General features: G+C 31.5%; 2 protein-coding genes across 4 annotated transcripts; one reads left to right on the top strand and one right to left on the bottom strand.

The window, feature by feature from the left end:
- The first annotated feature begins 5 nt into the window (after positions 1 to 5).
- On the top strand, positions 6 to 18,938 carry LOC126828754 (nuclear protein MDM1). 3 transcript variants are annotated; one of them, XM_050558725.2, is made up of 16 exons: positions 6 to 98; positions 4,549 to 4,660; positions 5,377 to 5,633; positions 6,038 to 6,643; positions 6,774 to 6,902; positions 7,223 to 7,372; positions 7,949 to 7,973; positions 8,184 to 8,301; positions 8,889 to 8,994; positions 9,160 to 9,398; positions 9,860 to 10,099; positions 10,554 to 10,795; positions 12,332 to 12,381; positions 14,326 to 14,476; positions 15,233 to 15,385; positions 16,078 to 18,938. In XM_050558725.2, the coding sequence occupies exons 1-16, from the start codon at positions 81 to 83 to the stop codon at positions 16,233 to 16,235; spliced, it is 2,754 nt and encodes a 917-aa protein (XP_050414682.1). In that variant the 5' UTR covers positions 6 to 80; the 3' UTR covers positions 16,236 to 18,938. The 3 variants fall into 3 exon arrangements, with proteins under 3 accessions (XP_050414682.1, XP_050414681.1, XP_050414680.1); XM_050558724.2 differs by lacking the exon at positions 4,549 to 4,660 and adding an exon at positions 3,409 to 3,523 and having other exon boundaries at positions 13 to 98; XM_050558723.2 differs by lacking the exon at positions 6 to 98 and adding an exon at positions 3,505 to 3,523.
- On the bottom strand, positions 16,190 to 24,432 carry LOC126828755 (mitochondrial tRNA-specific 2-thiouridylase 1). Its single transcript, XM_050558727.1, has 8 exons — positions 24,240 to 24,432; positions 22,983 to 23,148; positions 22,513 to 22,697; positions 22,089 to 22,261; positions 20,568 to 20,621; positions 20,143 to 20,209; positions 19,633 to 19,733; positions 16,190 to 18,991 (listed from the first exon to the last, which is right to left on the bottom strand). The coding sequence occupies exons 1-8, from the start codon at positions 24,313 to 24,315 to the stop codon at positions 18,647 to 18,649; spliced, it is 1,167 nt and encodes a 388-aa protein (XP_050414684.1). The 5' UTR covers positions 24,316 to 24,432; the 3' UTR covers positions 16,190 to 18,646.
- Positions 24,433 to 24,506: the final 74 nt, after the last annotated feature.

Genomic DNA, 24,506 nt, shown 5'->3' with positions numbered 1-24,506 from the left:
GGATGACGCGGGTTAATCCACATCCGGCTTTAAAATCAAAACAAGAAACTTTTTCCTCAAAATCGAACAGATTTATTAACATGCCAGTGAGATTTAAGGTAAAGTAGACATTTGTCTTTGTAAATAATAGGAACTGTCGCAATATTCTTTGGTGTTAGATATATAGACCTAATTATGTCGAAAAAATGAGACGAACTAAATTGGAATAGATCTAGCTCAAAACTGACATTATGAAAGAAATTACAACAAAAACGTGTCTGGACTGATCAAAAGTCAAAGGTTTGCAGTTGACATTTTGATGTAAAATAAGGCTCATTGAGATATTTGATATACCCAGGTATTTACTTTGCCGATGTGTATATGACCAACAAGAAAAATAATTGAATACACACAGAGGGTCAATATATGTTGTTGAGCAAATTGTTTTTTTTTAGCCTATTTTTTGATGATTGTTCAGACACTCGACAGTCAGTAGTGTAGTATGTTTTTCTGTTTTGTCTGTACTGTTGGTTAGAGACATAAACGGCCCTAAACCATAATGACCAAAATAATTGGTCATAACGGCCAAAATATGGTACTATTTCAGTAATGTACCTCTACCAGTTCCCATGATTGTAGCGACTTGAAATTTTCAGGGGGCATTCATGGGGCCTAGCCATGACCTCACACCAAATTTCACTTGAATCTGTCAATAACTTTTTATTTTACCGTAATTTAGCTTATAACGAGAATGTTTAACCGATTTTGACGCCATTTTGTTTGTTGGCTATTTAAACTCGAATAACAAGACAGGGTTAGGGTTAGGGCTAGCCCTGTCTACATCTTGAGACTATGACAAAATCTACAGGTCCTAGCCCTTACCCTAACCCTTATCCTAACCCACAATCCACATATGACGTCTTTCGAGCCTAAATAGCCAACAAACAAAATGGCGTCAAAATCGGATAAATTTATCTCTTATAGAAGCTAAACTACGGTAAAATAAAAAAAGTTATTGACCGATACGGCTAGTCCCCGTGAACACCCCCTGAAAATTTCAAGTCTCTACGATCACAGGAACTGGTGCGTTACTGAAATAGTACCCAAAATATTTGGTCATGATGACCAAAGAATTTGGTAGATCGTAACGGCCATACAAATTGGTCATAACGGCCAAATAAACCATAACATTTATTACATGTACGAAATGATATTTATTAATAACATGATAAATGTTGCATAATACTATAAAAGATAATACCATAATATAAATACATAGATTACATAAACATTAATTTAATATGTAAATTTACATAGACATTTAAAGATGGGTTCCCAGAAAAGTATTTATCGGGTGGTTATTTCCAAGAAAAGAATGGTAATTTTGGTATATATGTAAAATAGAGATATCCAATCTTACTAGAAAAATACTGAATTCCCCGAAAAACACTCATGGAGCGTATACAGGACAAAAATGTAAGGGTTTCCCTAATCAACAGTCCGACGATTAGGAATTTCTGCACGCGTGATGTCAAAGGTCACACGTGAACATTGAGCGCTTGATGTATAAGTTGATAAACTTTATGAAGAGTTAGACGTACAACACTTTCTATGATAAAAATGACTGAAAAGAACCCGGGTAGTGGATAATCTGAGAATTTAATTAGGATTTGATATTTGTAATAAATAGTAAGCGATTAAAGACAACATCGTCTTATGTATGCAATGAATTCTCCTCTGAATTCCAAGAGAGGTAAGTCATGTGACGTAAACATGACCTGGTTTGATCAAATTTTTATAGCAGGACATTCTTTCGCAATTACAATGTTTGAGAAGGATTTGAAGCAAAGTTATGACAAATTAATTAGTATACGTTTTTAGTCCATATATACCATTAAATCACCCAGTTTGTACACGGGAACCCATCTTTAACATAATACAAATTATAATATTTCACATACATAATACATTGTATAAAACATACAAAATATATTTTGTAATATTACAAATTTTGTAATATTGTAACATGATATTGTAATTAGTAATTATTACTTTCAACACAATAAATAACTTAGAATTTTCTGTTAGTCGCTCTGATTAGGTTATCTGGATTTTCTCTGAATGGATTGGAGATGGCCATTTCTTTTACCTTTAGTTAGTTGATAAAACAAATAAATGATTAATATTTATCTTGCATCAATATTTCAGCTAATCAGATCAGAGGGTGTGAAGTACCTAATTAGCTGGGATTATCCAAACAGTTGATTAATTAGTACTAACCTCTTTTTCTTGAATTACAATTACACTTTACAGCATGTAATTTTCCGGGTTGGCTTGGGTTGTTATGCCTCCAGGACACATGTATGGTTTGTACATGTATAAGTTATGCAACTGTTAATTGCATATCAAAATGGCCCATTTTAGCTAATTTATGCAATTAGTTAAAAATGAGACCTTTAAACATGAATATCTCCGGAACTAATCAAGATATTTTGTTAATTTTTTTTTGCTGGGCTTCTATTGGTGGCTACTTTCATGATAAACTATCAAATATCAGAAATAATAAGAAATGTAGCATCACATCAATGTTTTTTATTTAAATATATTGTTTTTCATTAAATTAAAAATGTTTGGCCGTTACGACTAAATTATTTGGCCATTATGACCAAATTTATTGGCCGTTATGACCAAACTGTTTTGCCGTTATGACCAAACTGTTTGGCCGTTATGATTAAAGTATGGCCATTTTGACCAAACCTGTTTTTGGCCGTTATGGCATAGGGCCGTTATGACCGCATTAAACTGAGTCTGAAATTTCGGGGGACCAACATGTCGTTCTACCAAATGAAATACATACAAAATAAATAGTATGGTACTCTGCATGTATGGTGTGTATGATCAGTAATTATTATTTGAGCTTTATTTACTTGAGGGGGTCACAGTGATCAATCCCTGCATTGGCCGAGAAAGTTCTTTCAGATTTTCTGGCGTGGTACCCCTTGTCAGTGATGGAGGACGGAGGGCCTGACAAGGACAGCTGTCTGGTTGTTTGGATGGGACGAAAAAAGAGGTCCCAATTACACATTTGCGTGCACTTAAAACATCCCTTGACAGTTGGAATTTGATATAAGAGTAGGCCGTTGTGCCGCTGTCTGGGCAAAATTTCCCTCATAGCACACTGTATGGCATATGCCCGTCTTCATTAGCCCAGTTCAGAGCAGAACAGTAGGATGTTAAACCTCATTTCATTTCATTTATTTACTTGAGTATGATTATTGTCACATTATTTAGTACAAGCTTACTGTACATGTATTAGATGTAAGTAATAATATTTAGAACAACAATAAAACAAATATCATTGTATCAATTGTAATGTAGTATCTAGACTAATGCTTCTACATGTACCCCAATTTTATCATATTTTTACAGGGGAAATCTGAATATGATCTTCATTATAAATGGGTGGATTCCTTCCGTAAAAAAGGATTTGTTCCTAGTCCCGAACAAGCAGCACCTCTTGCTGGTCTCCGTTCTGTTGAACTCAGTGGGTACCCAAAAGAATGATTGATTAGCTTGCTGAATTTGCACAGTCAGGCATTTAAGAATATATTGTTTTAATACATTGTAGGCTTATTTATTCATAATCAATTTCATAAATTGATCTTCTCTTATCACTACATGTACTCACATGCATGTACAAAGCCTTGATACTATAGCAAGAAACATACATTTTGATACATTCTGTCATGATTTAGGCCTACTCCAATTTTAAAGGCTACTGCATATCTTACTGTTATTTAAAAGAAAATTGGAATAACTAAACATGAGGAAACGCAAGGTGTTTTTGCTGTCAGGCACCTCAGAAAGATCATGCCAGATGTGCTGACTGCTGAGAGAAGATTGGTATATGAAAATGGCTTATTGTCATAACCAATTACTTTTACCTCCTGGTTAAATTTATGATTCTATCATGTACATGTAGGCCATTAAATTTCTACCTGTAGTCAGATTATAATTTGGATCAAATTTTGGTAACTTGTTATCTTTTAAACTATGTATTTCCAAACAAATGTACATGTAACAACTGAGGTGATTGAAGATTATCAATAATCCTTACTCATCAGGGTAGATTTGTGTTCTGAGTTCATATAGATTTCATGATTTTGGTATTTGAAAAATATGTTTGGCCCACGTAATGATTTAATTTCAATTCATATGGTTCAAACTGAAACACATCCTATTCCTACTAGGGTTGTAACCTTTTTTTTTTTTTTTTTTTTTTTTTTAAAAAAAACAAAAAAACCTGATTGTATAATTATCCTGCATTGTGCATGTGTATGTTTGGATTGGGATTGATGCCTATTGTTGCTATGTATGTTCATATTGTATTCCTAGCTTACACTAATTAATTACCACTTACCCACTAGATTTTTATTTGTTTGCAGTGTCTTGGCAACGTGATGATGATTGCTGTCTTATAATAAGCCTCCCAGATGTTTTTTCTGCACTGATACATTCACAGTCGACTGCTTGACTCAGACATTATACATGTACTTATTGTCATTACAGGGCTCTTCAGAATATAAAGAAAATTTTAAACCTTTTGTAATGCAGCCAGTTATAAATGCTGCATCTGAACAGGTAGCTGTAAACGATGCACCATGGGTTGGTGCAGAAGTAGGTAGGAATCCTCATCACTGAAAAGCTGTATTAAAAAAAAACAATTGTTATTTTTTCTGAAGAGGATGCTGAATGTTATAAACTTTTTAATTCATCATATTGAACAGTATTAAACCTTTACTAGTTTTAGAGATTCAAATTTCACAATTATTGTTATTTTCAACTTGTGATTGTAAATCCCACAAATGATGGTCAGTGGTTGTAAATCTCCTAAAGTTTTCCCATGTAGGCCTTCACTTTCATTGTGATCTGTGGTGAGTGGAAAAAATGTGCATATAGGGATATTAGTGTTGCTTTGCATTTTGATTTTTTTAAGCTTTCCACTGGTATATGTGTATGATCAAAGAGAAATGCATGTTGCATCTAATATGTATATATATCCTAAACTTAACACTAATCAAGCTTATACTAATATTTGTACATTTATATTATTACATGTATCTCTAATTCTAGTCTTATTACCATACCTGTAAGTTTTCTTTTGCTTCTGTCTATAATAAAAAATATAGATAGAAAAAGAAATTCAGGAAAAGGTCAATGTAAAAGTATTCTAATTCAAAATTAAACGCTAATTATTTGGGAAAATGTTTAAAATGATAATATTAGCGTAATCTAAATCTAATCTGAGGTTGTCAAATATGATATTCATTAGTACATGTACCGTCATGAATACAATTAAATACATGTATGTTCAGAATGTATTTTTTTAATTTTCAGGGAAATCTGTGGAACCACCAATTCAACATAAGAAAAGAATATCAGGACCACCAACTTCTCTAGCTAATGATTTTTATGAAAGACCACCTCCACAAGAATACACATTGTTAGGACACAATGATAAATTTGCATCAAATGTGCAGTACATGCCTAAAAAGAAACTCAATATGGACAATGTTAATCGCATTAACAACAACGGCACTTTTATTCAACCGCAACCAAATCAACCAGTTCAAAATCTAGACACATACATGGAGGTTTGTATTGAAACCATTTTACATTAACAATCTAAAAGACATTGAGTCAAGATCATTTGTTCCATATGAATCTACATTTATAAACCACTTTACTCTTCTGGATCTAAAAATATACGAGCTGTAAATGGATCGTTCACTCCCATTCACAAATTAATTCAATGGTTTTTGTTTCAGAATTGATATTACGCAAGTGTTTCTGTATATTGTAATGTGCTACTTATCTTGGTTAAAGCATTAACTCTGTCTGTTAAAACAATAAGTGTGAATTTGATATCTAATTTGTAGAAGAACCTATTATTTACCATTAACTTTAGTGTACTGAATAGAGTTAACAGAATGTATTCAATATTCTTTAAGTTAAAATTACACAATTTTAAAAATCTCTGTTTGGTTTTTATTCATAGAAGTCAAATCAAGATAAAGAAATAAGAGTCTCCAAACCCAACAAACCACCAAAAGTTGACACACGAATATATCTTGGTCCACCAACGCCTGATACTCCTAGGGAACCAGTATACCATGCTGAAACTAAAGAAACACAGACCACTTACAGGCAAGACTTGAGAAATGGTAATCCCAAAAGTCACCAGCCTAAAAATGATTCCAACACCAAACCACCAAAAGTTGACACACGAATATATCTTGGTCCACCAACGCCTGATACTCCTAGGGAACCAGTATACCATGCTGAAACTAAAGAAACACAGACCACTTACAGGCAAGACTTGAGAAATGGTAATCCCAAAAGTCACCAGCCTAAAAATGTTTTCAACACCAAAGAAACAAAATACTTTCAAAACCAAGGAGTGACTAACAAACAAAAACGTCAGGCCAATAAAAAGGAAAAGGGAGAAAAGAATGAAAAGCAGGTGGTTTATAAAGCAGGTTTAAAAGATAAAAATCTAAAAGATGTTCTGGATGTTGAAAGAAAGCCACGGAGGGAGAGATGGAATGAAATAACCCAGACAGATCTTGATAAAGGAATCATTGATTCAGCACCAGAAGCAGTGGTATGTCACAGCCTATTTGAAATGTTTGTCTGTTGATTATAACATGTAAATTTATCATGCATAAGTAATTGGAGAGATATAAAACTCAATGGGGACATTATAAATATAAGCTTGCTTTGTGTTATTTCAGTCGGATTATGCATTAAGATACAAAGCAGGAATAGCTGAAACTAGAAAAGGTCGTAAATGGTCAGAATATCAAAGAGAATTTGAATGGAAGAACAGAGTTCCTGATTCTCCACTTATAACAGCAGATCAGGTAGTGAGAAATGTGTGTGTTGAAACATGAACTTATAAAATGTTCTTTATTGACATAGATTTACATTAGAGAGGTCAATGGCCAATATGTACAACTATTCACTTTTATTGTTTGTAATCAAATTGTATTACTGATTGTGTATTGAGTATACAGAAAATGTTTTAACCAAATATATGTATACAGTAGAAGATTAAAGCTGGACTATAACTAGTATAACACACATTCACATTTAAATCCTGATTTTGAATATTCAACACAAAATCATATACTTTCAAAATGTTTAATTCACAAGTATCTAAAGTGTCTTTTTATGATCACAGGTTGTACATAAAAGCAGCACAGCTTTGGTGGCACCCAAACATGTCCCTAAACCACGAGCTAGTGAATATAAATCTCAGTTCAAGGCATGGAAAATGAGACCTGTTGAAAGAAAGGATAAAGTTGAAGAACCCGCTGAAAAGAAAGCCAAGGTATTATACATGTATATGCTAATTTCTTATTTAAACATACATTATGCAAGAGATAAATCTGCCAATTGCAGGTCTTTTCTTAGGCCTGAAATGTTATCTAAATTGTTAATTAGACATTAATTAACTTGTCCAGACCATAATCAACTTTCGATGGCATTGCTAGTCTGTGATATTTACTGGATTAGAACCTGCTCTGCTGCTTCTGATTAGATAAAAAAATGGATAATCTAAACTATGTTTTTTATCGTACCGAATTTAGTAATGATGATCAAGGCTAGGCAGTAATTTCAATCGGTTAATTCTCGGTTCATAGTGGATCAATTTGATAAAATTTTCAGCAAATTGCCTTTACATTGTCTAGTTTTTAACTACTATAGTGAGAACTGCCAGCTCTTTATCTAATCTCCCATAATGTATTTCTAATCAATAAAGTCTGACATTGAAGGTAATTTTTACATTGGTGCATGTATTGGAGAATATATATTATAAGATAAGGAATGTCCTTGGCACACCTCTCACAGGCTCCTCTGGACCAATAGACATTTGTTTCTAATTCTACTTTTATTTATTTTTTAGCTTAAAAGAAGTAAAAGTATGGGAGGTGAGTATTCCAGTAATTTTAATATGTGTGTTTACAAATTATTAATGATCCATGATATATTTATTATGATGCTAAAAGTACAGGTTTCATTTTACCCAGTGATATCATCAATCGGACATAATCTTCATATCCCTCACTTCCATGATGTGGTGGTTTGAGGTGTACTTGATGTAGGAGAAATAATAAAGTTTATTAAAAATCTTTTTTCAGCTATAACTGAAAATGTACGTAATGATGAAGATTCCAGAAGTAAACAACAAGTTAGAAAATCTTTGAAAGATAAATCTAATATTGTTGATGTAGTTAAGGCTTCTCATGGTAAACTCAGGTAAGTTTAATAAATTTAAAAGGAAACAACCTAAACGTAATTATGCCAAGAACAACCAAAAACAATACCACATATGGAATGTGCTGTCATTGAAAAAATAACCATCAAATACCCCAGAATCGGCAATACCCATGAAATTTCCCTCAAAATAAAATGCAGACACCTTGACACATTGAATGTTCTGTCACCACCTCAAAAAAAAACCCCAATAATATTGCCATCCACCTCTAAACAAACAAAAAATAAGAGTGAATGTGCTACCACAACATTCATTATTTATGGAGAAATGTTTGACAATTTGACACCAGAATCCCATCTAGATGACTTTGAGTTTCTATCCCGAATGTAACATTCAGTATAGTAGATGTTCTGATGTACGATGGCAAAGACAGATAAATGTTTTTAGACACATTTACACTGACAAAAATCCACTACGACTGCATTAACATTATCTTACATTAATAAGGATGAAACTTGTTAATTTTCAATCTTCTTATATTTGACTTGTAGTTGTACTTCCTAATATTTGACTTTCTGAATTATAAAAATTCTTCAATAAATTAATTGCATTCCACTATATTTTGCAGGAGAACTGAATCTGAGTATGACTCCAACTTCAAGGCCCCCTCACAGTTTCAATATAGAGATGGAGCTTGGCATGGTGCTAATCATCCGCATGCTTTTATTTCTAAGGTATTTATATTTTGGCTGCTACAAAATAATGATTTACCAAAAATCTAATATTGTCACTTTTGACCCCAGTTATTCACAAGTATAATGAATTGTTGGCTGATCTTGCATCTCTGATTGTGATATTGACCCTTTTTTGGAATAATTATATTATATATTTTACTCTAGAAAGCAGAAGAGAAAGGTGAAGATAAGCCGTCTAATTGGTATGGAGAAGTTTTAGAATTAAGACAGAAAGCTGATGAGTATCGTAAGCGTGCACAAGGGACTCATTTCTCTCGTGCTCATTTAGCTCAATTATTAGCCAGACAAGCTGAATTATGGGATAATACAACAGGTAGTACAAGTAGTACACTATCGGCTTTATCTCTCGAGACCGGAGATTTACCTCCACCCAAAAAACTAGAGTAAGTATGAATAAATTAATCAGTTTTATCAAAATATTTTTTATGATGATTGTCATCAGATATATTCATTTAAACCCTGGGTCTGATGAGTAAACAAATCTCAAGTGGAAATAACAGCTCTTGTGCAATTGTTTCATATACGGGTCTCAAATGTTACAGATCAACTATGGCAAAGATGTTTTCTTTCAAGTCTGTTTAACCTATTTGATCATTCGATCTCATGTAAAATGGGTGAACAACAATAATAAACGAAAAAATGTAATCTTATAAAAATTATATTATAATCTATTTTTAGTTATATTGTCATGATTTTAGCTCTCTGGAATCTGCTACTTGTAATATCATCTCCATTTTAGGACAATTTTTGACAAAAGTAATATGCTTGTAATACTTGGAGCCATTATAAATTTTGAAAAATGCTTTATTGATAGATTGGTTTATATGTGTTATTTTCTTGATAGACTGAAAGAGAAAACATTACGGAAGAAAGGACAAGTGGAACAGCGGAAACAAAGAACATTTAATGACATGGATTCCACTAAAGCTACCATAGCAACAGAAGTAGAATCAACTTCTACAACAGACTATGAGGAACCAATACCAAGTAATTATTATATTGGACATAGAGGCAAGGAAAATATACGTCCCAGAAAAACAGCATGGAAATATACAGAGTCAGAACAGACGTTAACTGATGATGGGTTTGTACATATTTTATTATTAGAATGTATAAGATAACATAAGTTTTTTTTAATGTAACCATGGAAACATGAATTGGAAACAATGCAGCTAGTGTATTATGAGGATACAAGGAAACATTGTACCCAACCAAATATTGAAGATTACTTTGTGATCAAGGTTGTGAGCACATTGGAGATAAGAGATTATGATCAACCCTATAAAGCCCCACTCTCACCACTTAATATTTGGCAGCCACAATGGTGGTTTTGTTTATTAAAGTAAGCAAGTTATCAAGCAAGAAAGAAAGGATATTATTCCAGAGTTTCATATATATATAACAGAGTTCAAAGAATTCATAATATTCTTCTCTATGGGTACATTTTAAAAGTGATGACAGAGTTGATGTCCTATTATTAAAAAGAAATTAAGTTACATCGGTTAAGTAATGTTGTTTTGTCTTTGTGATAATTATAGTGTTTATGACAGAGATATAGAAACACCTGTAAATGAAGAAGAAAATAATAATAATTACCAAGAAGGTAGATTACCCACACCACAATTACAACATCTTGATAAACCTATTCAAAGACACCATTTTGATAGAACAACTCCATGTGTTGGTGGTGCCATTTTATCTTCTCCTCCAGAAATGAAAAACCGTCCAATGAAAAAATATTTAACGAAAGAAGCTACGAAGATACATCAGTATGCAAATAGTAAGTTGAATTTATTTAAAAATTAATTTTCTTGACTTTCAATTTACACTAACTTTATTGTGTACAACATGTTGTGCATTTCAAATGTACAAGAAATATATTTTAACTTTTTAAATAAATGATATAACATATACTGCCTTATGCATGATATTCATCAATACTGATAGCTAAGCATGATATTCATGATATTCATCAATACTGATAGCTAAGCATGATATTCATCAATACTGATAGCTAAAGATAGGTTGCCAGGCAACGAAACATACGCCCATAGCAACTAAATCGTCCAGGCAGTCAACAAGGGTTGTCGCATATTTTTACTTTTTTCGGTAATGAAACATTTATAATACACTAAAATCTGATTAAGAGCAACAACTCACGAAGTAATTATCAGAAAACTATTAGAATTTGTTTGGTTTTTATAAAGTTCTGCCCCATGCTAACATTTTGTATGCAAAGCTTTTAATATCATGGATTTAACTGTTTAAGTCATAAAAATTCATTGAAAATCAATATACTTGTTCATCTCAAGATCTTAAACTCTGTGTATCAATCTGAAGTCAATCGGATTATAACTTTAGCCTTTAGAGCATCACAAGATTTTGCAAAGTGATCAAGGGCCATAACTTTGGCAGTAATTATCGGAAATCGTTGAAAATCAATAGGAATCTTCGTCTCATGACCTCAAACACTGTGTATAAATTTAAACTCAATCGGATATTAGCTTTAGCCTCTAGAGCATCCACAAGATTTTTTGAAGTGATCAAGGGCCATAACTCTGGCAGTAATTATCGGAAATCGCTGAAAATCAATAGGCTTCTTCGTCTCATGACCTTAAACACTGTGTATAAATTGAAAGTCAATCGGATATTAACTTTGGCCTCTAGAGCGTCCACAAGATTTTTCAAAGTGATCAAGGGCCATAACTCTGGCAGCAAATATTGGAAATCGCTGAAAATCAATAGGCTTCTTTGTCTCATGACCTTAAACACTGTGTATAAATTTAAAGTCAATCGAATATTAACTTTCGCTTCTAGAGCATCCACAAGATTTTTTGAAGTGATCAAGGGCCATAACTCTGGCAGTAATTATCAGAAATCGTTGAAAACCAATAGGCTTCTTCGTGTCATGACCTCAAACACTGTGTATAAATTTAAGGTCAATTGGATATTAACTTTGGCCTCTAAAGCGTCCACAAGATTTTTCAAAGTGATCAAGGGCCATAACTCTGGCAGTAATTATTGGAAATCGCTGAAAATAAATAGGCTTTTTCGTCTCAAGACCTCTAAAACTGTGTATAAATTTAAAGTCAATCAGATATTATATATGTGACAACAATATTTCAGATTATTCCTTTTATTATGCAATTTAATTTTTTTTTTAACAAAATGGGTTGAAATTATGACTATACATTTCTTTGTGCAAATTGTTAAGTTATGACTGAGAATAGCACGTAAATGAGAAGTATTCCTTTCTTAATGAATTTTGGTTTGACCTTAATTTAATTATAATATGTGTATAAATGTATTATTGTAGATAATTACAGTGATGAGGATGAAGAAGAAGAAGCTAGAATTATAGGAAAGGTAAGAATCAGAGTTTAAGTTTGGGTATAACATATTACTATTTTGTCAATATGTGGGAATATCTTTTCTTGGTTGTTTTATAGTGTTAAATTATTATACACTGTAACCCAGGTATCATTTAATATTGTGTATCTAGCACTAATTTCTTTCACATTTGTTTAATATCAGATCTTTGTTTAAAAATTTGTAAAAAACGTTTAAAATCACCAAAAATCATCCAATTTGTACTTTTGTCCAGTTTAAAATTAAAGCTGACTGATTAATTTTGATGAGTGTAAAATTTACAAATATTTAATTTCTTGACCAAGGCCAAACATTAATCATTATACATCATTAATCAATTGGGTTGTTTATTTTTCAACAGTGATTGAGAAATTAAACACTTGTAAATTGGACACTCATTATCAAAATGGAATGGTCAGTTTTAAACTGGACACAAGTACAAATTAGATGATTTATGGTGATTTTCAACGTTTTTTACGAATTTTTAAACAAAAATTTGATATTGAACATATGTGAAAGAAATTAGTGCTAGATACGCAAGATTAAATGATACCTGGGTTACAGTGATACATGAAAGTCGAAAACAATGTTTTATCAGACTGCGATGAAATTCAATTTTTATACGCCCACATTTTCATGTGATATACAATAATTAATACAATATCAAAAAACCACAAATTTTATGCGATTTAAAAAAAACAAAACAAACATGCAAATGTATCACTGTTACACCGTGACGACGGTTGAGTTCGAATTTCGTGAAAATCAGACCAAAACTGCCAGACAAAATGTCCACTCTACGTATGCAAATAGTGTAAAAGTATTTGATGTCAATGTTGTGGACCCTCTAGAGGTCACAATTTTGATCCGATTTTGACGAAACTTGAAATGTATGTTTATAACTCAAAAGATCTTGGTTCGCGCATGTCAGATTGTAACTTCTTGGTTTATGACCCCTGATTGTTTGAAAAATCATGTTTTTAGCTTGTGATCCCTATGTAAAAGTTTGTAGAGTCACAATTTTGTTTCCAATCTTGATGAAACTTAAAATGTATGTTTGTATCCAAAAGATCTTGGTTCCTTTCGATATTCGTGCATACCAGACCGTAATTTCCTGGATTATGGCCCCGATTGTACCAAAAGTTGCATTTTTTTTAGGTTGTTCTCTATCCATCTCTTGCAAAATTTGGGGTATCTTGCATAGCAACCGCTTATTTGGGTGTTATGTTTGTTGGTCAGAAAATCGTATCATGTTGCTCTTACTCATTTGTTGGTACTACATGAGGCCCACAGTAAGAATGTTTCTTGTTCTAATGGGACGTATATTAATTACATCATAGTAAAGTTTGTTTAATAGTACAAGGGTCATGGTCTTTGAAGTTAAATAAGTTTTAGACAAGTGCGAGACTTTTAGGTTTGATTTTTTGCTGTTATACATTACTATGTTACTCAATTGTTAGGATGTTATGGTATCAATATTGAGATATTAAAGGAGAATAACAGCCATTCTAGATTGTTTATATTTCATTCATAATGTAACATTACTGGTACATTTATCCAACAATGCAGAAACCATTTCTCCTTTAATTTATAAATTAAGACAATATCGTTAGATGGTTTATTATCAGTCACTGTATGATATAATACCTACTTTCCATTGCTTTATTTATCACGAGTGGGGTGATAGTTTCCCAGATGTTAATTTGTACTTCAGATTCTGCATTGTGGAACAGTTTTAATACATTTGATTCTTTAAGACAAAACAATTTGCACTTCTTGAGGTTTTGCATGTGGAAACTATTTTAATGTACGTTAAACAATGAATAAAATATGAAGAATCTGCAATGGTTGGATTTCTCCTTTAATAAAAAATAACAATCTATCATAGTAGAATTTTGGCATTATATCCCTTTGAACTGCATATTCATCACCTTTTTGTAGACATATAAGTTAAATAAGATGAAACCTAAACCAACATATGGCCAGCCATCACACGATACACATTATCTGCTGGATGAAGATGCTTCTACAGATCGACCAATGAGAACACAGTTTGTACAAACACCTTTAGTTGAAGATATTGAAACAGATGGTATGCTAATATTTTCATTTCAATAAATTCAAAATCTCTCATAAATTTAAAAACAATTTGCATTGTCCTGTTTTGTATCCAATTAAGAGTTTAACTAACTAGTTGCTTCTAATTAAAACAATGACATTTCATTTATTTTTCGGTTGTTTGCCCCACTTCATCATGTTTCAAAAAACATTTTTCATTTGACTTGTTTATTATTCTGATTTGACTACACTCACTCCAGACCATTCTATCAATCAAAACCCTTTAATGCTTTGCTTATTCTGAGCACAAAAATATGAAGAATTGCTGTCTTCATCAGGTCTATTTAAACTGGTGGATGTTAACATTTGGGGAGAGAAAATACTATTTTCCACAACATTTCTGTGTTTTCAAAATCTCAGAATTATTATACCAGCCAGTAAGGATCAGGTGGTTTTTGACTTTAGATATTAATAGAACGAATATATCACCTATATTTGATATTGGCTGTTTAATAGTGATTTGTGAAGGGTTTTGGGTCAGATAATTTCCTTGGTTTGAGACTATGGTACATAAATATTAACGCATGTATTCAGTTACCAAACTGAACACATTTATGTCTATAATTTATGACACTACATGTACAAATTAATTTGACATGCAGGCCCCTATCGACAGTCAGTTTGTGAAATGATTTGACTTTCTGTATTATTGACGTTTAAGGTGTTGTTTGATTGTGATATTTATGAATCATAGAAATTTTATATTTTAAAATATCTATCTTGCTTTCAGAATATCTGCATGAACCTGAAGAAGTTCAGCCTAGATACATTCCCAAACCTGCTAGAAAAAAATATTCATCTCCTCCAGCAATGGAAGCTATAAATGAAAATTTTGGGCAGACCTATAATAAGCCTATTGTTCCACCTCTTTATTCTTATCAAGGTATTACTTTGTTTTAAAGGAGCTAAGTCTCTAACTCAGTATTTTCCATAATATTCAAAATTAAAAACAAGAATTAGAATTCAATGTTGATCAATTTCAATTAATATTGATGTGGTTATCTTGCCGTGAACTATAGGATCCTAATATCCAATATTCATGACACAATTAACATTTTATAATCAGTACATGAGCCGTGTACCTTATGGTTCAGGGCGCCATTTTGTAATGAACAAATAAAAACATATCCAACACAATGTGGAAGTAATTAGTTAAGGCTGGTTCACAAACAACAAATTAATAATTTATGTGTAAATAATAGTACATGTGTAGCATGTACTAAGCAGGCGTAAATGACTGCCATTCAATTTGAAATGTTCATGTAATTCACCGAACATAATTGATTAGAAATTACAATATTCTTTTCAAAAATTGAATATAAATTACTTTACATACATACATTCATATTACATTAATATGTGCTTTTAGAACCATTTTTGTCTATTTCAAGGTTCCAAAAAATAGAGCCATACACCCTTTAACTAAATAACTGATAATAATCAATGGTTGTTTTGGGTTTTTTTAACTTTTTATTTTTTTTTATTAATAGTGTTTAAGTTCTCCTCAGTGACCATTTTAATGGGAAGAAAACATCAATTATTTTCATTTTTGAATATGTTATTTACTTTATTTAGATGGTGGATATTATGAAGATGATGATGATGATGATGCTTTGTCAGTTTCTGTACGGTCTGTTACTTCCAGTTGCTCACTGGCCTCAGAAATATTGGAACGGACACGAGAACGCAGAAATAATTTTTGGAAATCCAGTAATGGGGTGGCAGCAAAGTGAAATGATTATTTTTTAACATTATATGTTGTTTGTTAGGAATATAAAAAGAAAAATCAAAAAAAAAAGAAAAAGAAAGAAGACATTAATTAAAAGCCTTATGCAAAAACATACAACAACTTATGTTTTCTCAGGATATCATTTGATAAGAAAATAGACATTTGGATTTCTAAATCATGGTGCCACAAGATAACTTTATCTCTATAAGACAAGCTAGTGCTGTATACATAGAATACTGGTTTTGCTGAATTTGTTATAGCAAACCAGGATAAAGATGAGTTTTCTATAAAAATATCAAAGGTAACATAAAAACATATATCACTATTTTAAAACTCAGATATAGGTGTATGGAATAAATGTTGTTTTGTGTGATGGTTTGAGTGGAATTTATTGCGTTCAGGAAAAGAACTCCTGGCTCCTGATGAAATTTATTTATTTATTTTTCTAAAAGGCATATCAAACATGACAATAGGGATGTGATATAATAGGGATGAGAGAGAGTGACGATGTCATGAATGATCAGCCTCTTGAGGATAACTCATAAAAATCTGCTTGAATTAAAACTAAGTTTATTTCCAATGGGGCTGGGAAAATAATTAATTGAAAGGATTGTAGTATGATATACATGATGTTAATTTGTATATTTTCCTTATGAATTTATCTTAAATTGGGTACATAATCTTTAGAGGATTGTTATATGATGTACATGTTAATTGGTATGTTTTACTTTATAAAATTATCTTGAAATAGGAATAGTCGATGTAAAAATACATAAACATTATTCTAGAATTCATTGTTCTTCTTAATACCTATTTACTTAATACCAGCGATAATTTTATTATGGATGGCTAGCTGTTATATTAGAGTAAAATTGATGAAATGAATCTGTTCGAACCTTTTCCTTGATATTAAGCCACATTTATATTGATTTTAGGTTTCATATTGATTTGTTAATTGTCTTACACTAAAATAGAATGATTTTAAAGAAATTAAAATTCCAATCTGAATCAACAAATATCAGTATATTAGCAACACTATTATTGAGATTTTAGTATAGTATGTACATTATATTTATAAGCATTCTGTGATAAGACAATATTTTTAGTGGATAAATTCGATGATTTATAAAGTTAGTATTTTAAAATTTTAAAATACAATTAATCCTTACACAAGTATTTTGATACTTAGTAATAGTCATCGTCAACTGACATGAATTACATAGACACTATTTAACAGCCATGCATTTTCGTATTTAATCATATTATTAGATAACTTGTATATTAGTTTATAGTTTTTTTTAATAAAGTTCATATACAAATGTGCTCTTAAAATATCATCACAATAAATCATTAACAACATAAAATACGTCTTTTATTTTATACCACCAGTTTCTGTATTTGGGCAAATTTTCATGGAAATTATAATATTCAGTTGTAATGGACAATGTCGATGTTGGTGTCAACCAATATTACATATTTGGTTAAACACATTCCAAATATAATTTTAACATGTAGATCTTTGAGACGGTTGATCCATAACATGCATTTGAAGAATCAGGAAGTGACGCAAAAAAATGAAGGCAGTTACCGTTATTGGCTGAAGTAGAGAGCAATAACAGGTACACAGACATTGTTCAGCTAACAGGAAATTCCTTTGAAGTTCAAGAGTTGTTATATGAGACTGTGAGAGGATATCTATTTGCAACGGACTATGCATAAGAAGAATTGACTGAAACAAGATCCGAGAAAGAACAAAAAAAAAAAATGGAAAAAATGTAGCAAAGATCTTAATGTTCCAATTATATTTGGAATGTGTTTAAAATTGGTGGATACTACCATTGCTCTTTAAGCCCAAGGCACATAATCTATGCTCTTTTGTCAAACTAGTTGTCATTTTGAGTTACCATTTAATAGGTTTTGTGGCTGCATAGAGCAAAACATTAAAAAATTACTGATGGTATTGGGCTATATCCTCACTGAATGATTGGTTTAGCAAGTTAACAATTAAATATTCGAATCCCAGTTCAAATTGAACATGACGGTCTTATGGATAAACATCACATAGGCCTATTGTCAACTAGTAGATTTGTTAAGTTTGACTGTGATGTAGAGAGAGGGGTAAAATCTTTTGCAGTTTTACACTACAAACTCTGGCCTATACAATGCACCCTATAAAAATTATTAGAGGAAATAAATTGGATCTTAGACTTCAAAGCAATTTTTTATCCTGGATTCTATCCATTAAGTTATTAAGTAGTTATGAATTAACCTATATAGGCTTGGCAGTTTGAACCCTGTGGGCCCCCTTTGTATAATATTTTTGACACTGTGATAATCCTTTCTTACACGCATTGTCGTCACCCTTGGCGTTGCTCAATTGTGTTCAATTGATGCTTATTTCACTTTATTTTCTTGTTATCTAAATTCTTTAGGATTATCAATATATTCTTTATAATTTAATGTATATAATGATGGTCCTGGTCGCAATATTTTAGCACTTCCTAAACACTCATCTTCATTATAGAACACAGCATATTGTCCTGGACATATGGCCCGCATCGGTCTTTCAAGGGAGACAATTAGGCCATTCCCACCAGTAAGGGTAGCAGTACATTTAACTAGTGGATGTATGTGTTGAAATCTAAAATATGCATCAAACATTTGGTCTTGATACAACAAACGGGGAGGATGGCGTATCCAATGAGGTTCTTCTGTGAAAAATGTTTGACAAAATAAAGCTGGATGATTTGTACCATGTGCCTGAAATGATATTACAATATCATTTAAAGATGCATTATGTAAGAGCTAAATTTGCCTATTGCAGGTCTTTATTTTGGCTTTAAATGTTATATAAACTATTATATAGACATTTATTTACATGACAGGCCTATTTAATGATTTAATTTAAAAAAGGTGAATCAAGACTTAGTCTTCATTAACAAGTACCGTTTCTACGATAATAAACAATCTACATGTATGCCACATCTTGTCAAAACTTCAAACAGTGATAACTTTACTCAGAATAAAATAAGTTGAATGAAAGTTTCAGTATATTCATTTTGCATTATCTTTTTTTGAACTATTATAGCAAGAACATCCAGCTCTTCGGGAAGCGGACACACTAGTTGAATAAAATTTGGTCAAATATATCCATCGTGTTTGATTCTGGCGAATCATTCAGCCAAATGACAGTGCACACACTAGGCGAATTTCGCCGCCGACTGATTCGGCAGAATCATTCGGCTAGTGCGTCCACTGCTTAAGGCATGGAAAATTAGATGTAAGAAAAATACAAGCAAGAACGCAAGAATTTACAATAGAAGATGGAATGAGACTATCTCACTATTTAGCCAAACAGAAAGGAATGTTTTATTATTTTGTAGTGAATTAGATTTTCTTACCACAAATATGTCATTAGTTAAAGAATTTATATCTATTATAAAATAAGGCTGTGTACAACCAGCTAAAGATGCTCTCTGTCCTCGAGTCCAGTAGTGAACACCTGCCAAAAACATTTCAAATATTATCAACAATAGTATTATTTGTATTAGATGTGATCAAGAATGATTTGCCATTCTCACTTCGATCTTATCTCAATTATTTTTCCTACAAGATAAATATTTTAGTTTGGCAAACATTTTTATGGCATAAAATTTCTGACATAGAATCAGTAAAGGGATTACACTCAATCATAACAGGCTGACAAATATAATGATCTAATGTGGTACTGGACCTTCTCAAAGTGCACATATATATGTATTCAATAAACAGCTTGGTTGTAAACAGACTATTTTGAATTAAGTAAAACCACAATATACATTATTTAGTCTATTTAATAGACTCACCAAATGTTATATTTATATTTATGACTTCATGTAAGTTAATATTTCAAATAGAATATAAATATTTACCTTTATGTTTGCCTACTTCTTTACCAGTTTCTAAATCTCTGAATACTCCTTCTTTTGGTTCAATATACTGAAGTTATATATAAAATTGTTTGAGATCAGGTAGATCTGCAGACATATAATAAAATGAATATTTCAATAATATAACAGTTTATCGTGCAAACATGGTCATTAAATAAATGTTCTTATTTGCGACTCTAGAGAGAGTAGGATTTAAGTTTAAATTATATACTATGGTATATTAATATTAAAATCACATTAAGTGAATACTTTTTCAAGTCTGTATAATGGAAAGATTAAGGCTTAAAAAAGTTAGATATTTTTCGAAAAATGCAAGAAGTTACAATAGGCTTTAATCCTCTACACCTTCATAATATGTTATGGCTTATAAAAACAATCCTGGGAAGATATCAATTCATGTTACCTACCTCTTCTATAAAATGGTGAAAATTTCGTGAACCTATAAAACACATACCCATACTCTACAAAATAACCAAAAATAAAGATAGGTTGCTAGTCAATGAAACACACATTTGCAGCAATTAAGTCTTCTAAAGTTGGCACATTGTGATCTTTTTTATAGATAACTAGGGCAAAAGCAATCTGATTAAAACACAGATCCAATTTCGTTTCGTTTTTATAGTTCAAAATTTTGATTTTACTTGTCTATCGAAATTATAAAAAACGAAACGAAATATAGATTTATATTTTAATTAGATTGAGCAAAAGGGGTCCACAGGTAGCGGATCTTACTCTTTTGCTATTGTAAGGCTTGACATTATAGAAGCTCTTATAATTTAATCTCGCCTGTGGATGATCAGATTTTTCCATGTGATCAAGGACAATAATGCTTAAATAAGCATTATGTATAATTTTAATTAAATAGCTGACTGTTCTTGGCTGTAATAGTTCAAAATAGATGATGAAAAATACATATATTGAAAATTTCAGTCAAATTACTTTATTCTCGGCAAAATTATGAGTATTTGAAGTTTTTACAAGATGTAGCGTTAGTTAATCCTAAATTGTCAAATCTCAATTGTCAAGTATCATTGTACGATAAAAAACAAAGTATCGATTATCCAATTTAATGTATATCATGAAACATTATAATTTATTGTGTATTATGTAAAGATTATAATTTATTGTAAAATCATAATTTATTCTATATTATGTAAAGATTGTAATTTATTGTACATCATGTAAAAATTATAATTTATTCTATATAATTCCCTAATTGTATTAAACATACACTATGCAAGAGCTAAATCTGCCTATTGCAGGTCTTTCTTTGGGCATGAAATGTTATATAAACTATTAAATAGACATTTATTAACAAAACAAGACCATAATCGACTCTCGATGGCATCAAATACTCGAGATTTTAACTAGATTAAAACGGTTCGCCATTTAAAAATTTAATTTGAAAATGGGAAAGCGAGGCTAAGTCCTGATTATACCAGTGCCCAGGGGCCTGTTTCACGAAATTTTAACTAAGATAAAATCCAGATTTTAGTAATTTGATTGGATAATATTAGGTTGATTTTAGCGCTTAGCCAATCAAAATTGAAGTATCTACTAAAATTTGGATTTTATCTTTAGTTAAAATTTCGAGAAACAGGACCTTGGTTACCACTGTGCACACATCTTGTCAAAACAACAAACAATGATAACTTGGCTGAGAATGAAGTAATTTGAATGAAATTTTCAAAATTTTCTTTTTTTATCATCTATTTTTGAATTATTATAGCAAGAATTACCAACTCTTTATTAAACTCTTAACTAATGTATCTTTAAGGTTATGAGAGTTTTTCATTTTCCATATGGTCTTCATTTCAGTAGACAGAGATGCCAGATGGTAATGATCTTGACATGCTTTACCAAAGAACTCAGCCACTGCAAGCAATCATAAATGTCCCATAGCCCATGCTAAAAAATTTATTCCATACCTCCTTTTTCTTAGCTATTTTTTCCAGACCAGCTTCCAGAGCTATTTTACGTACATAATGTTTACTGAGATCCCCTATAGGAAATATAGTTTTTTTTAATCCATTCTGTGAAATTTGACATAAGAAAAATGTTTGATCTTTCACACTGTCTGCAGCTGTTAATAATTTTACACCTGAAAGAAGAGTATTATTATGGAAACTTACAGAATCATTCATTGAAATGTAAAAGATACCAAAATCGAAGTAGAACAAGAATTAAAAATTAATAAGTATTTTAACTTCTTACATAAACAAACAAGAAATCAGGTTTTTAAGAAAGTGTTGTTGAAAGATAAAGAAGCAGGCTGGGAAATCAGCCTCACTGGTTTAAAACTCTTTCAAAATGATTTCATACTTTTTTTTCAAATATTTGAGAATATCATACCTTTCTTTTCATCAACTGTATCTAAATCATATCCAATGTCAGTTCTGGCATAATGTCCAGTAGCAATGGCATCTCCATTCAACTTCTCCAAAGCATATTTTTGAAATAAATTAAATTTTATATGTTTATTGCACATTATGTCAGGGTTCGGAGTCTGACCTTTTTGATAGTCCTTTAACAGTTCACTGTAAATACAAAAACAAAACAAAAAACAATTGTGATTCAAGAAAAACCGATACAAAGTTATCCACTTATTTGATTTTTCCAGACTACATCCTACTTAATTTCAAGTAAGCATTTCAAATTCATAAAAATCATCTCTGTTCCTAGAATATTATTTTTCCATACATAACTCAGATTCGGGCAAGCCATGCTATCCAGAAAACATTGATTTGGGAAATTTATTCATTCATTTATTACTTTAGATTTCAAAATACACAGTTTTATTATATGTCAAAATCGCTTATCACCTAAAAACATCATTCCAGTATTGTTTGATAAAGTTAACTTCATGTAGAGGTATATCAAGATGACGACAGATATATTTAGCATCTTCAAGATCAAGATCAGCCTGACATTCACCCTTCTCATTGACTGAATCCCAGTTTCTCATAAATAAACCTGTTACTTCATATCCTAAAAATTAAAATACAAAAATGAACAGTTATTACACCCTAATAAATGTTATCATATCTTAATAAAATTTAATTGTAATGTTATGTAATATTGCTATAATAATATCACATACAATTTGGCCTTTTTAATTGTGTAGTCTTAACAAATAGGCTACCAGATTAGAGCTCTAATATGTAGACACAAATATTATAAACAGGTAGTGCTTATCAAATTTATAAATAGATAACAGATGTGCATAAGAACTAATTGTGATAATGGTATAAATTAGTATTATATTGTATATATAGTAAATGGAAAGGGATATTTAACATCTTGGTAACATTATATATAGGCCATATATTACATGTAGGTTATTTTGAGAATAATATATGGTTATTTTTATTACATATGGTAAGCGTAAGTGTACTGCAATGCAAATTGGAGGATACTTTGATTCTGACAATGACATTTTTGACTATAACATACTCTTTCTCCTGTAGTCTCTTTTCTAACAACCATATGGGCTCTTTTACGTACAAGCCTATAGAATTTTTAATGACATGATGTTATAACATCCTACTTTTCTGCTCCTTCCCGGCTAATGAAGATGGGCATACAGTGTGATATGATGGTTATTTGTCTGGACAATTTACAGTGTTACAAGTTACAGCCTAGCTACTCCTATTTCGAATTCAAGCTGCCAAGGGTTAATTTCATTTTAAACTTGCACGTCTGTAGACCTTGAGATTTTTTTGGCCATTCCGAATTCGGCACATTTCTTTGACAGCTGGGTGCTCCGTCCTGCACTACTGACAAGAGGAAAATCCCAAGGAACTACACATGGATCACCAGTAGTACTTAAAAAATGTCGCTGAACCATTGCGTCTCCCAAACTTTTAGTGTTATACAAGGCTAGTGCACAATATATCGCATGCCAGGCAACATTCAGCTCATAATTCCCGTGACCACTGCTACAGGAAAGATGGCACCTCGCAATTGAACTACCACCAGGCCTATTTATGAGTGGATAAACATAGTAAATGTGATCAATAACAATTGACGAATTCAGCGGAATTGTCGTGAAATTGAAATTTCAATATACTAATTCTTGCCTCTTTTCTTTAAAATCAGTGCTGTAACAGCACTGTCCACACCACCTGACATTCCGCAAACAACTTTACGTATCATTCTTTCACATTCGATTTGATAATCATGAAACTTTTTCAAAAATCAAAGTGAAACAACACAGCTTTTCTATCCCTAATTTCAGTGTTACCACCTTCAACTTTCGGTTTGTTGACCCTCTCATTGATTGGTCTCTAAAAATAGTGTCCAATGACAAAACCAGTGAATAGTCTCTGTTATCAGGACTGGCGTCA

Source organism: Patella vulgata, chromosome 7 (genome assembly GCF_932274485.2).
Source record: "Patella vulgata chromosome 7, xgPatVulg1.2, whole genome shotgun sequence".
Lineage (NCBI taxonomy): Eukaryota > Metazoa > Mollusca > Gastropoda > Patellidae > Patella > Patella vulgata.
This window is presented reverse-complemented; position numbering and strand designations above follow the sequence as displayed.